Genomic DNA, 12980 nt, shown 5'->3' on the forward strand with positions numbered 1-12980 from the left:
CCGATCCATTATCCCCCATCCCTTCCAATTTATTAAAAAAAAAAAAAAAAAAAAAAAAAAAAAAAAAAAAAAATCAAAGAAAAAAGGAAAAAAAAAAAGAAACCAACAAACAAAAAACCCAGCACCCAAACTGAACAAGACTCTACCACTCTAGATGAGGGGGATTATGGCATAATATTTGAATTCCCGCTTTTACTTCCAACATTGCATAACCCTCCGTGTATTTCTTTTACGTCGGAAAATACTGGTCGGAAAATGGCTGCGCAGAGGGGTGGGCAGGTTATCGGCAACCTTCTTTCCAAAACTCTTCGTGCTTGTTCTTTCGCGAACAGAGCATCTAAAATTTGTGTAAGTAAATACAATTTATACAATTTTGGTATGCGAGATGTTCTCCTTAGAGAACAACTCTTGGTATACCCAACTCTTGAAGTCAAACATGTCAATAATAGCCAAGACCCCGTGTTCGCAGCGTTTACACAGTCCCATACCTTACTATCTGTGCTGGGCAAGGCTAGTGTTGCTGCCATATCATCTGATCATGCCGGGCCGGGCCTCGGCAATGCGAGAAAAATATCTTTGTTTTATTTGAGTGTGAGAGAGTACACATATGCGAGTGTAGACTCCACTGTAGTGTTTGACTAAACGTACTCGACTAGTAGTAGTAACAGCAGGGCTGCCAACATTGGAAACTAGTGAGAGTGAGACTCATAGGCTAATGCTTTAATTTAGGAGTCAAAATGAGTGAGATCAATAGAAATGCATGCAAATGAAATAAAGTTTTAGAGTGAGAAAGGACCAAATGAGTGAGTCTCACTCTCCATGAGTGAGAGTTGCACAGGCAGGTCGTCTGCCGTCTAGTCTAACATTAGATGTAGCGCAAGCCGGCCAAAAATAATTCAACCCCGACACCCGCCGGCCAAAATTTGACCGCCTTTCTTGATACATCATACATGGTAGAAAATCAAATCTATATGCATTTGCGTGCAGTCGAACCTCCTTGGTTTGGAGCGATGGTCAGGATTTGCAGTTAGAAATTGAAATTTTTGCTCACTGGACTTGGGGCAAGGTATCGCTGTGTATGGACCGATATGAATTTACCACAAGCACTTAAAATACACAAATCCAACATTCTACTCCTTGAGAATATAAAGTAAAATTGTTGGTAGAATGTGAACATTTTCAACAGTTTTGTAGCTGTGATGGGGGATGTAGCCCTGTCGGTGTATGGGTTGATTGTCAGATGCAGTGTGAAGATAGTCGTTCCTACACAGCTACAATCTACTCCAATTACTCTTCACCAGTACAAATATTTTGTGACTTTTGTGGAACAAATATTCATTTGTTTACGGTATTTATTTTGTTGGATGTGCTGTACCTGCTATTGCGCTACTTAGGTTAGTACATAATTCTGTCACTGGTCGTGAAAGTGAAGTTCGTTTGTTTTTTCTTTCTTTGCATCTGTGTAAAACCTCCAGGCTAGGAATCAGCCATGCAGATTACAGGTGACCGACTCACAGTCCAGCAGGGAGGATCAAAAACAGTCAGACTCTCTTGCCGCCATGATAGCAGCAGCTCAGGATCGGCGGACTGCATATGGTAATGATCCTCCCTAACTGTTTCTCCTCAGACCTTATTGGCTTACTGCATTTTGAAAAGGGAAAAGGTTAGGTGTCTGCCATGATTTGCTCCTGAATTTTTCTTTCCAAACAGTATCAAGAAGATATTCTCCTTCATTTCTGCAGGTTCTTCGCTGTCAGAACAAATTCAGTGTTTGCGAAGAAGTTGAGAAATGAAGTGGTTTGCACTGTGACATAAAATCTGCAGATTTGAAAAGTGCAGCTCTGTATGAGTATCAGTACTTTGAATACTTTCAGTCTTAGAGAATAGCAAAAAGTGTTCTTCTTCCTCCACATTCAGAATAGCCCTATGCACAGGGTATTATCAGACTCTTGCATGGCATTGACATGCAGTGAGCAAACAATCTTCAATAAGAGTCATGAGTATACAAAATGTGAATGGGAAAATCCTTTGGACAAAGAGTGTAAAAGTAAATAGGCACAAGTATAATTTTTCTTGATGCACCTGCTACAATTAGATGTATAAGCTCTTTCCTACAAGCTCCTTGCTGAAATGTTGAAGGGTACAAGCTGTATTTGGGAGGTGGTCTTACTGGTAAACAGCACCTTTAAAGTAAGATGAAAGGTATATACTTATTTATTTTTGGTTTGAAACCTGTTTTTGTCACTTGATGTTATTAGTCAGGAGATTTTGTCTTTAAAGAGAATTAAGTGACAGTGTATGTTATTTGTTACCATGGTGTAAAATTCTGATGTCGTCTTTGATTGTAGATGCTCTCATACAGCGAGAAGAGGCATCGTTTGAGCGAGGGCGCCGTCACCTTGCTAACATGATGGGAGAGGATCCTGAAAATTTTTCACAGGAAGATGTCGATGTGAGTACATCTACCAAGTAATCGATTCCACCATCTCATGTAATGCATAAACTCATACAACTGTAGTCCACATACATCTTCTTGCTCACAAAATTGCATCAGAAAAGCTGGGGGTATCTTGTGAATGTATCATGCAGGCTTTATTAAAATTTGATAATGTGCTGATTTCAGACTATCAGCTGTTACTTCACAAATTACCTGCAAAAGCTCAGTGGCAGATTATAAGGGCAGCCCAGCCCCTGATGGGAACAGTCAAAGAAGGCACATATAAAGATATAAAAATTTGATCTTGTCAATCAATTTAGCTTTTAAACTTCCAACCCTCTACCACCAAAGATTACAAACAAACAGACAATCGTACAAAGAACCATTAATGCTTCTTTATGCTCAGGGTGCTTCATAACTTTTTTTTTTTTTTTTTTTTTTTTACTCCTTGCCTGGTCAGGCAAGCAGATTTTCATATTGTTGCAGAACACTTGTCCATAAAGAAAGTCCAGAAGTATAACAAAATGATAAAGAAAGTTTTGTGTACGTTGAATACAATCATTTGAATAAAAAGCACACATTAATTTGCATACTTAAACACATTGGAGTAACAAAATTAAAGATCAAATGTTGATGTTGCATTGCATTGGGACTTATTTGCATTAGTGTCGGAAAGTTGCTGAAATAAAATCAAGTTTGCGTTGCATCTCTTTACTGTCACTATGTCTGGGCTTCTGTATGGTTGACTCTGTGAGTTTGTGGGGGGGGGGGGGGGAGTGAAAACAAAAGATGACTTCAAAACATTTTGCTTGCCCAACTCAGACAAGTACTTTTTTTTTTCACATTGTTTTAAAAACACTTGCCTGACTCTGATTTCACTTGCTCCTGGCAGTTGGGCAACTGCTTATGTAGCACCTTGATAGAAAACGTCAAGTTTTGATTTTCTGTTCTGTCCTACAGAGAGCCATAGAGTATCTCTTTCCTTCTGGATTGTTTGAGAAGAAAGCCAGACCCATGATGAAGCCCCCTACGGATTACTATCCCCCGCAGAAGGCTGCCCAGTTTGGGGTGGATGGTCGACCCTTTGACAGCCTCTTCTACACGGGGAAGCCAAATTATTTCAACCTGATGCACGTAAGCTAGAATTTCCTTCTCCTCACAAATATGAGTAAGGTGTAATAAGACATGCTTATTTGTGTAAATCAGCCATTCTTGATTTATAAGGAATTATGTACTGTACATGGAGTGAAATGATTTATTGAGACTGCTTGCCAAAGTTGATTTATTTGAAGGTTGGGATTATTATGGTCATTTTCATTTTCCTCATCTTTTTTCTCTTCTTCTTTTTCTTTTCATTCTTCTTCCTCCTCATCTCTCTCTTCTTTTTCTTCTTCCTTTTCTACATTTTCTTCTAATTTTCCTCTTATCATGTGTAATTCTGCTCTACCTGTTATTATACTGTCTACAATGCATGGATGGTAACACCACCTGAATTGAAGAATCACTTGGCTGATGCTTAGTTCATAGTGTCAAAGGTCATCAGTGCATGTTGGTACATTTTGTAGATGATAATTGTGGTTGTTGTAGGTTCAATGACTTGAATGGACACAAACAAAGTGGCACTAGCTATACTGGCTTTGAAAGAGATAAATCAAATATACGTTCCCAATGGAACAGATTTTTTGACAAGAATAGAGTATTCAGAATCTTTGGTTATTGCAGACTACTCCTATTTCTTTTTTCTCGCAGCTTTGGTCATGTGTAGGCTCAATATTAATTTATGAAAATGGCTATGTCCTAGCGTAGAACAAAATGTGCAATTAACACGATGTAGTATAATCCTGTAATCTTTCTTTTTCATGGACTCGGTCAGAACAGCAGTCGTGCAGTTGGCAGAGTAATTTTAACACTGATTTTTTTTTTCTTTTTTTTTAATTGCAAATATTGAAAATGTTCTCAATAGTCTTCAGATTTATTATGTAATTCACATTCTCATTCATTTTGGTAGGAGATAGGAGTGAGAGTTGCTGAGATTCCCAATTATTCCTTGTTTCAATCAGTGGAATTGCTATTTTGTTACTTCTCCACACAGGACACAGCTACCCAGATGAGGAAGGTGTTGGCTAAAGAGGATGAGATGGTTGCTAAGGGGATCCTCATCCACCAATCAGAGCCTGTGTGAGTTTTTGTGGTAGCCATTTTCTGAGCTGGCCGAGGCTACAGCTAAACTGAAGAGCTTGGGTGCACATTACATATTTTTTCTCCCTGATATGGAAGTATGAAACTGTAGCAAAGCTTCTTGTGTTGTGTTTTTGTTTGTTCTTGGTTTTGGTGTACTATGAGCTTTGGTCATAAGAAAGGTCGTGTATGTGCTGTTAAGGTCGTTGTACGTAGATTGTGAGTGAATTATAGAATATTATAGAATTATCTATGCAACGATAAAAAGCATGTAAAGATGTATGCCTTTTGTCAACACCACCATTGGCTTGGAGAACTGACACCACTTTTTATCTTATGGTCGTATTACTTTATCCGTTGTACCAAACATTGGATGATTTTAATGTGTTGTCCATTATTGCTTGTAGTATGATAACCGACTCCAAAATCAGCCACCATTGCAAGATTGTGCCCAGCTACCATCTTTCCTTGGGGTTCATCCAAATTCTAACGTCATCACCTCTTTTCTTTTCTCAGAAACTTGGCAAGGAGTGAGTGGATAGACAAAGCCAGTGTTGAGAGAATAGTTGTAGAGGCTCTGACAGATAAAGAGGTAAGTCATACAAAGCAAATTCTTATCTTTCAGAAAATACTCTTCAAGATATTGGATGTACTTGAACTTGTCAATGCTGAATCATCCTTGACTCTTGAAATTGTGCATACTAACATAACTCAGCTCAGGGGCAGATCCAGGAATTCTGTGAAAAGGGGGGGGGGGGGTAGGGGATGGGGCAGCAAAAATATTTCTGGTGCCACTTCCAGGTTTCATCGGCTAACAAGCAAAAAAAAAAAAAAAAAAAAAACCCTTCCGCGCACAATTGTTCTGCTTTTTTCAAAGGCTTCAGCGCAATTTTCTGCTCCCAATACAATCGACTAACAAAGATGGTATTTTCACACATTAAAGGGGGGGGGGGGGGTGGCCATGCTCCCTTTCATTTTTTTTTTCTTTTGTTTTAACAAAAAAAAAGAAAGGGAGGCGCCCCCTCTAGATCTGCTTATGCAGCTGGTAATGAGTTTAAATGAAATTGATGCAGCATCAGTATGAATGAAGTGGAGCGATCATTCTTTCCCTCATGGAATGGCATGATTATGCATCAACATGATATTTGACAAATGTTTTGATAAAAGTCATGTGTTTTTGAGGTATGTGAGGATCAAACCAAAGATATTTGTGTGTTATATTTCTTAAGCAAGACCTATGATTATGTAAGAGAATAGTGACTGAGCCTTAAAACGGTTGTGCTCATGTTTCAGTTAACTTTGTCATACATAGAAAGTCATTAAACATATAAATTACTCTTTAATTTGATAGGGTGTTTTGCAGTTCAGCTGTTTGGTGACAGTGAACCTCAAATAAAAACATCTTTATTCGTACCTCACATTCTCTCTTTGTTATTAGGCATTGCAACCAAAATTGTTTAGCTTCCAGTTCGTCTGCTAATTCATTGTCATAAGACTGTTTGATAGATGAAATCTAGACAATGTTGTATTATCTTCCTCCACTGTATTTGCCGTGTGATATTACATATTACAAAGGAAACCAAAATTACCTGAATTTCTTGTTTTTTGTTCCTCCTTCTTTTCTCACACAAAACTGTGAATCAAACAGTATCAAAATTTCATCAATCTACTTGAGCGCATCCTTCAGCTGCCGTATGCCAGCGAGGTGGCTGATTACATCCACAGGTTCAGAAGGGAGCTTGTTGCTGTACTGAGTAAAGAGGTCATTCCTCCGGTAAGTCTGGCATGAAATGTTGGAAGTGCCGCCTTTGAAGGTCACTGTTTGATCTTTACAGAGTCAGGTCTGTAGTTCTTGGTGCTAATTTTGGTAACGGGAGTGGACACTTGATTACAGCCTTCAGTTCACTGCTGCAAAGTTGTTCTGCCTTGTCAATTAACAGGACTCTCAACTCCTTTTATTCGGTAACTTAAAGTAAAAGAGTATCACAAAGTGTTGTGACAGGACAGGACAGAGAGGTGTTTTGCTTAGAAAAAATGATGATATGGAAGTCTAAAAGTGTCACATTTCCACAGAGAGTGATGTTTAAAAAAAAATCATGTGGACATTCGAAGAGGTTATTACGTCATCACAAAACAGGTCTTCCATCTCCTTGAGCACAAACCTCCTATGAATTGTTTGTTTTTCTTTCCAGAAGAAGGAGACATCACTCAATGCATATAGATTCATAAGTCTTGCATTCACTGTTTTATTTTGCGAAGGCATGTTACCACCTGCTACGTTTGCATTTGCTGTAGATGATCGGTATCATTTATGATAGTTTGTCGTTTTTGTCTTCTTCTTGTTACCCCCCAGATACAGCACGATGAAAACGGGAGGCCGTTCAGTACGGCAGAGGGATTGCGGAAGATGGCCAAAGCCAGCGTCGTCCTGAGGGATCATGGGAAGGGTCAGGTGACGGTGAACGGCAAGGAGTTCATGGTATACTTCAACATGGTCAGAGTTCGGTAAGTGTCTCCGAGTGGCTGGTGGAATATTGTGAGATGAGTCCTAGAAATGCAGCTAGCAGAGTGCTTGTATCTGGGTACAGCATCGTAAAAGCCCCAGTACTATCTTTATGAGACAGGCATGATATTCTGTAGATTTAAATCTGATTTCAATTTTTTTTTTTCTCAAGTCTATACGCATTGTGCTTTTTCCATGTATCAAAATCACCTGAAATTTTGATTCCCGATTTTTTCAACAAACCTCAGTGTCATCCGTGATGAGAGTCAACAAAAATTCAATAAATTATTTCTAAATTTTATAGACCCCTAAAAATCGTCAGTGCTGAGTAAGTGATGGACAATGAGTTTCATCATGTTATCTCTGATTCTGAGCAGTGATGCAACATCAAACACTTCTCCAGAGTAGCCACACTTCTATGTTAATGACTAACAACAGATATTAAACAATTCATCTCAGAATATGATCAGTACTTACATGCCAAATAGTTCTGGATCACTTGAATGTCGGACAATGAAAATTGGACAAGCTGTGTGTCAGTCTGGGTTTTTTATTTTATCATATGTTCAAGAGCACATTATCTGCATTAAAAAAGATCTTTATATTATTTACTGAATTTATTTTTGTTAATACTTTAGCATCATAACTTTGATAGTCATTAGTTTTTGAAAAAGGATTAAAGAAAACAGAAAATAACCTCATTAAATGGATTTTTAGATCTCATTTAGATATTTATACACAGCATGGACCAAGACTAAAAGTGCTGTCTGTCTCTCTTTCTCTCTTTGGTTGATGTGTCTGAATTGTGTGTGTGACAGAGAGCAAATCTTGTTTCCGTTCCACTTCACCCGCACCCTCGGCCGGTTTGACCTGGAGTGCGAGGTGGAGGATGGGGGCTTGACCGGCCAGGCAGGGGCCATCAGGCTGGCCACGTCCAGAGCTCTCTGCAGCTTTGTGGATCAGCAGCAGGTTGAACAGATGAGGCAAGGTGAGCTTCGAAGAAGGGAAGGGGGGGGGATGTGAGATCGGTGTACCCCCTCTACATGTGTATGTTCTGATTTTGTTACCCTAACAGCACAGCCAACTCATAAGCCATTAACGTTACATACACATAGTTTGTCCATGGTAGTAAGAGGGTTGACACATTGGAACTCTGCTGTAATAAGGTTGGATATAGCGAGATACCTGATGTAATGAAATGATTTTGCAGGTCTCATTCATTTTTTGTAAAAATTATTTTGTTTTTATCCCACATATGATGCATCACACGTTACCCGGGGGTACCGTAGTACCCCGGGGTACCACGTTGTGTAGCGCCACCTCACGTCCACTCGAAGACAGCCGCACAGAAATGCATGCACTGTGTGTGCGTCTACAGTCATTCCCATGCCACTGCATGTGATACTATGCATGCATGGTATGCTGTGCTAGCAATATAGCGTATGCTTCAGTGCAGTGCAGTGCAGTGCAGTGGCTAGTGCGTGCTAGCTCCAGCACCAAAATAATTTCCCACTTTTTGGCACCCAGGGTACAACCTTTAAAAAAAATAATAATAATTCAACAAAATGGCTGATTTTTATTTGGTACTTTGTGATACCATTTATGTCATCATATAACGAGATGCCTGATAAAAAATATGAAGAAATTTCAGTAGTCCCAAACAACTTGTTATATAGAGGTTCCCTTGTACGTTTGTTTTCACTTGGATGTCAAATTGACCATTAAATTGATTTTTGTTAAATGTTTTCATTGTTAAACTCTAGAAGTGCAAGTATAAACATACTTAGAGAACTGAGCATTGATATTTGTTGAAATGCCTATTTCTCTGTAGCAGTCATTGTGAGATTGTTGTCCAAATTTTTAGAAGAGTGATTTAGAAGAGAGAAGGTAATACATTTTGAAGCTCCAGTCACACAGTGGCTTACATGGAGTTACATGTATGTCTGCTGTAGATAGATACGGATAATTGGACACGGCATGGACGCAGGCATCCGCAGGGTCATAAGTAGATGTAACTGTTTGTAACTGATCCGTAGTGAAACACAAAATTACGGTGCCAAGCCTTCGAAATTTTGAAATTTTCAACATTTCACAGGGAGTGGCCAGAGATGCAGACTTACGCAAGTAACTACATTTGTATAACTAAATTTAACTATCTGTAAGTGAGCATAAATATCTGTAGCTTGGACACGGACCATCCACGAAAATTTTTACTTTGTTGTTTGTTATTTGTTATTTGATATTTGACCGTTATTTGTTTGGTGGGTGAGGCAATCGTTGGCAAATTGTTAAAGGAAACTACAAATTCTTCTTGAGGGAAATTGTCAAATGCTTTGGTCTTCTCTATCCCTGACAGCTGGACTATTGACCCTTGACCCACGACTGACGGAGAGGAAGAAGCCTGGACAGGCCGGAGCCAGAAAGAAGTTCACATGGAAGAAGAGATAACCCCGCCCAGTTTCTGATGACCGTTATTCTATCAGACTTTTGCTATAATCCCATTCACTGTGTGCCAGAGTGTGACCATATGCAGGATGGGATGGGACACTGACTTCAAGCTGGAATGGAAGGTCATGTGACAATTAACGACTGACAAGGATTGATATTTTGCTCGTGGAGGGATTCCTGAGGAGTCGATCTGCACTGGCTCCTGACAGATCTGATTGTAGGATTTTTTATGCCTCCGCAACGAAGTGGCCGGAGGCATTATGTTTTCGGGTCGTCCGTCCGTCCGTCCGTCCGTCCGTCCGTCCGTCCGTCCGTACGTCCGTACGTCCGTCCGTACGTCCGTCCGTCCCGTTTTGTTTTTGTCGATATCTCAAGAACCGTGTGGTGGTTTTACATCAAGCTTGGTATGAGGGTATATCCTTGGGGGATAATACTTTGTGTGGATTTTAGGGTCACAGGGTCAAAGGTCAAAGGTCACAGGTTATTTTGTGAAAAAAAATTTGAAATTTCATGTTTTTCTCCATATCTCGCAAATGGTTCAAGGTATCTTCATGGAACTTAGTATATATGCTTGTACCGATGGGCAGTGATTATCTAGGGAAGTTGGGGGTCATGGGTCAAAGGTCAGGGGGTCAAAGGTCAAGGTCAACTCTTCAAAATATCACTACTTTCCTTAAAATGAAATATGCCTGAAGGTTTTTTTTTTTTTTAACTTGATGTATGGCATGTATTACCCAATATATATTTTTGGGGAAGTTTCTTGCCAAAAGGTCAAAGGTCAAAAGGTAAAAGGTCAAGTGAAAGTGCTAAATTGCACTTTTTCCTCCATATCTCTAAAGTAACTCAAGGTGTCATCTTGAAACTTACATATTTATGCATGTTCAACCTAACAGTGATTCTCTTTGGAACTGTGAGGTCAAAGGTCAAAGGCCAGGTTTAGATAATGCTATTTTCCCATTTGATACTGAAATTATACTTTTTCTCAATACCTTGAAAATTACTCAATGCATAAACTTATAAAAGGGTCAAAAGTCAAGTAAAAATCATCAGTTCCCCAAATACCTGCACTCTGACATTTTAATCATTCATCCAATTGAACCTAGTTCTAGGAAAGTGAACATTCAGCACATTTGTGTCAAACCTGTCATTTTAATATTTTGCCAATTGTGTGAAACTGTCATCACACATTGTCAAGACATTGTACTATAGACCTATTAGTAGAACCATGCATTATGGCGGAGGCATATCAGTAGCCATAGCGATATATCTAGTTTTTTTCTGGCCTAGGCTGTGTTCGAGCCCTCAGAAGTGAACCAAATCGAACCGATCCAAAGCGTACCGTATCATACTGTGCCAGATTTGGGGCGTTCAAGTGCTTTGTGGAGAAAGCATACTAGTACCTCATGAGTTATTTTTAGAGGGGATCACACATTTTGTCGCAAGAGGGTCATTCACCTGGCACGTGAGATGTCCCAAACAAAGGAATTAACGCTTTACGTTATGACGTACACAGTGTACATTGTATCTGCGTGTTGTGGGCATTGTTCTCATGCCAAATTCTGTTACAGTTTTGGTACACTTTCAGAGCACATCGGGAAGTGGTCCACTTTTGGCTGGCTATAGTACAGTACGGTACACGCTAGGAGCATTTGAGCGCCCCTCTTACATGAGTACAGTACAGTATGGTACTCTTAAGGAGAGAGCTTGAATGCACCCTTATGTACATGCATGAAACATGGGCTCTAACAGCCAGCTTTGTGGACATCAGTAAGTACAAGTTAAACAGGGCACATACAGTAAACTCCTCTTATAATGAAGTCCTCGGGACTGGCAGTTTTCTTTCTTTATATCGAAATTTCGTTATAGCTGAACAAATAAACAATAAAAATACATGCTGTATACACTTTTATTTTCGCATACAGATATTTTCACGGATGACGAGGCCATACACATTTTCGTGAGATGTTGTTTTCGCAAATTGATGTCGACGTTTATGTTAATACACTATTAACAGGGCGCATATAGACATTTTCGCGTGTTGTTAAATTCGCGATGCAACTGTGATTCGCAAAATTCGCGAAAATTAAACCCTCGCGAAAATAAGAGCTTATACAGTAGTATGGATAACGTTGTGGCCTGAATTTTTACTTCATTGTAACCGTGTTCATTATAACGGAAGTGCACTGTATTGTCAGCGTGGCTTCTGTTATACTGTAATACCAGAAATGTTTGCCTGCATGAAAACATTGTGAATTTTGTGAGGAGCAGCTATTCACAACAGTAAAATGCACGCGACAGTTTCTGCCTCCACAATCCACTACATAAAGTGTACTCATAATATTTCAGTGGTCGGCAATTCGCAAAAGTTTCATGCCACGGAAAAAGCCGTCGGCTCCATATTGGCAAATGTTTGTTATTTTACAGTACTCTTCTGTGAAGTCTCTAGTTTTTAGCTCACCTGAGCCAAAGGCTCAAGTGAGCTATTGCGATCGCCCTTCGTCCGGCATCCGTCGTGCGTCGTCCGTCGTGCATAAACTTTTACATTTTTATCTTCTTCTTGAAAACCCCAAGACCGATTTTCATCAAACTTGGCAGGTAGCATCCCTAGGGGGTTAGGAACTCAATTTGTTAAAATGGGCACCATGCCCCACCCAGGGGGCCCCCAGGGGGGCCCAAACCCCCCAAAATTAAGGAATCTGTAAAAATCTTCTTCTCTAGAACCAGAAGTGATAGAGCTAAGTTAATACTGTGAGTTAGTACATTGATGACTGTAGTTTCAAGTTTGTTCATGGCAGAATCAGGGGTGCCCCCCTTGGGACCCAGGGGAGGGGGTGGGGAGGGGTCCTAATGGGGCCTAAATTATACATTTTCATCTTCTTCTTGAGAACCCCATGACCAATTTTCACCAAACTTGGCAGGTAGCATCCCTAGGGGGTTAGGATCTCAATTTGTTAAAATGGGCACCATGCCCCACCCAGGGGCCCCAGGGGGGGCCAAACCCCCAAAATGAAGGAATCTTTAAAAATCTTCTCTAGAATCAGAAGTTATAGAGCTAAGATAATACTATGAGTGAGTACATTAATGACTGTAGTTTCAAGTTTGTTCATAGCAAATCCAGGGGTGCCCCTCTTGGGGGCAGGGGGGGGGGGGGGGGGGGGGTTGGGAAGGTCCAAATGGGGGCCTGAATTGTACATTTTCATCTTCTTCCTGAAAACCTCATGATGGATTTTCGTCAAACTTGGCAGGTAGCATCCCTAGGAGGTCAGGATCTCAATTTATCAAAATGGGCACCATGCCCCACCCAGAGGGCCCCAGGGGGCCCCCAATCCCCCCAAATTAAGGAATCTTTAAAAATTTCGGCCCTTATTGTACATTTTCATCTTCTACTTGAGAAGCCTGGTCAAATTTTAGTAG

The 12980-nt window shown here is 40.1% G+C and overlaps 1 protein-coding gene across 1 annotated transcript; it reads left to right on the forward strand.

Moving 5' to 3' along the window:
* Positions 1-258: 258 nt before the first annotated feature.
* On the forward strand, positions 259-9642 carry LOC140242497 (small ribosomal subunit protein uS9m-like). Its single transcript, XM_072322229.1, has 10 exons — positions 259-348; positions 1476-1596; positions 2349-2452; positions 3398-3571; positions 4530-4615; positions 5132-5207; positions 6264-6389; positions 6969-7120; positions 7937-8106; positions 9475-9642. Exons 2-10 carry the CDS (start codon positions 1560-1562, stop codon positions 9564-9566), a joined length of 1017 nt encoding a protein of 338 aa, XP_072178330.1. The 5' UTR covers positions 259-348; positions 1476-1559; the 3' UTR covers positions 9567-9642.
* Positions 9643-12980: the final 3338 nt, after the last annotated feature.

Source organism: Diadema setosum, chromosome 19 (assembly GCF_964275005.1).
Source record: "Diadema setosum chromosome 19, eeDiaSeto1, whole genome shotgun sequence".
Taxonomy (NCBI): Eukaryota; Metazoa; Echinodermata; class Echinoidea; order Diadematoida; family Diadematidae; genus Diadema; species Diadema setosum.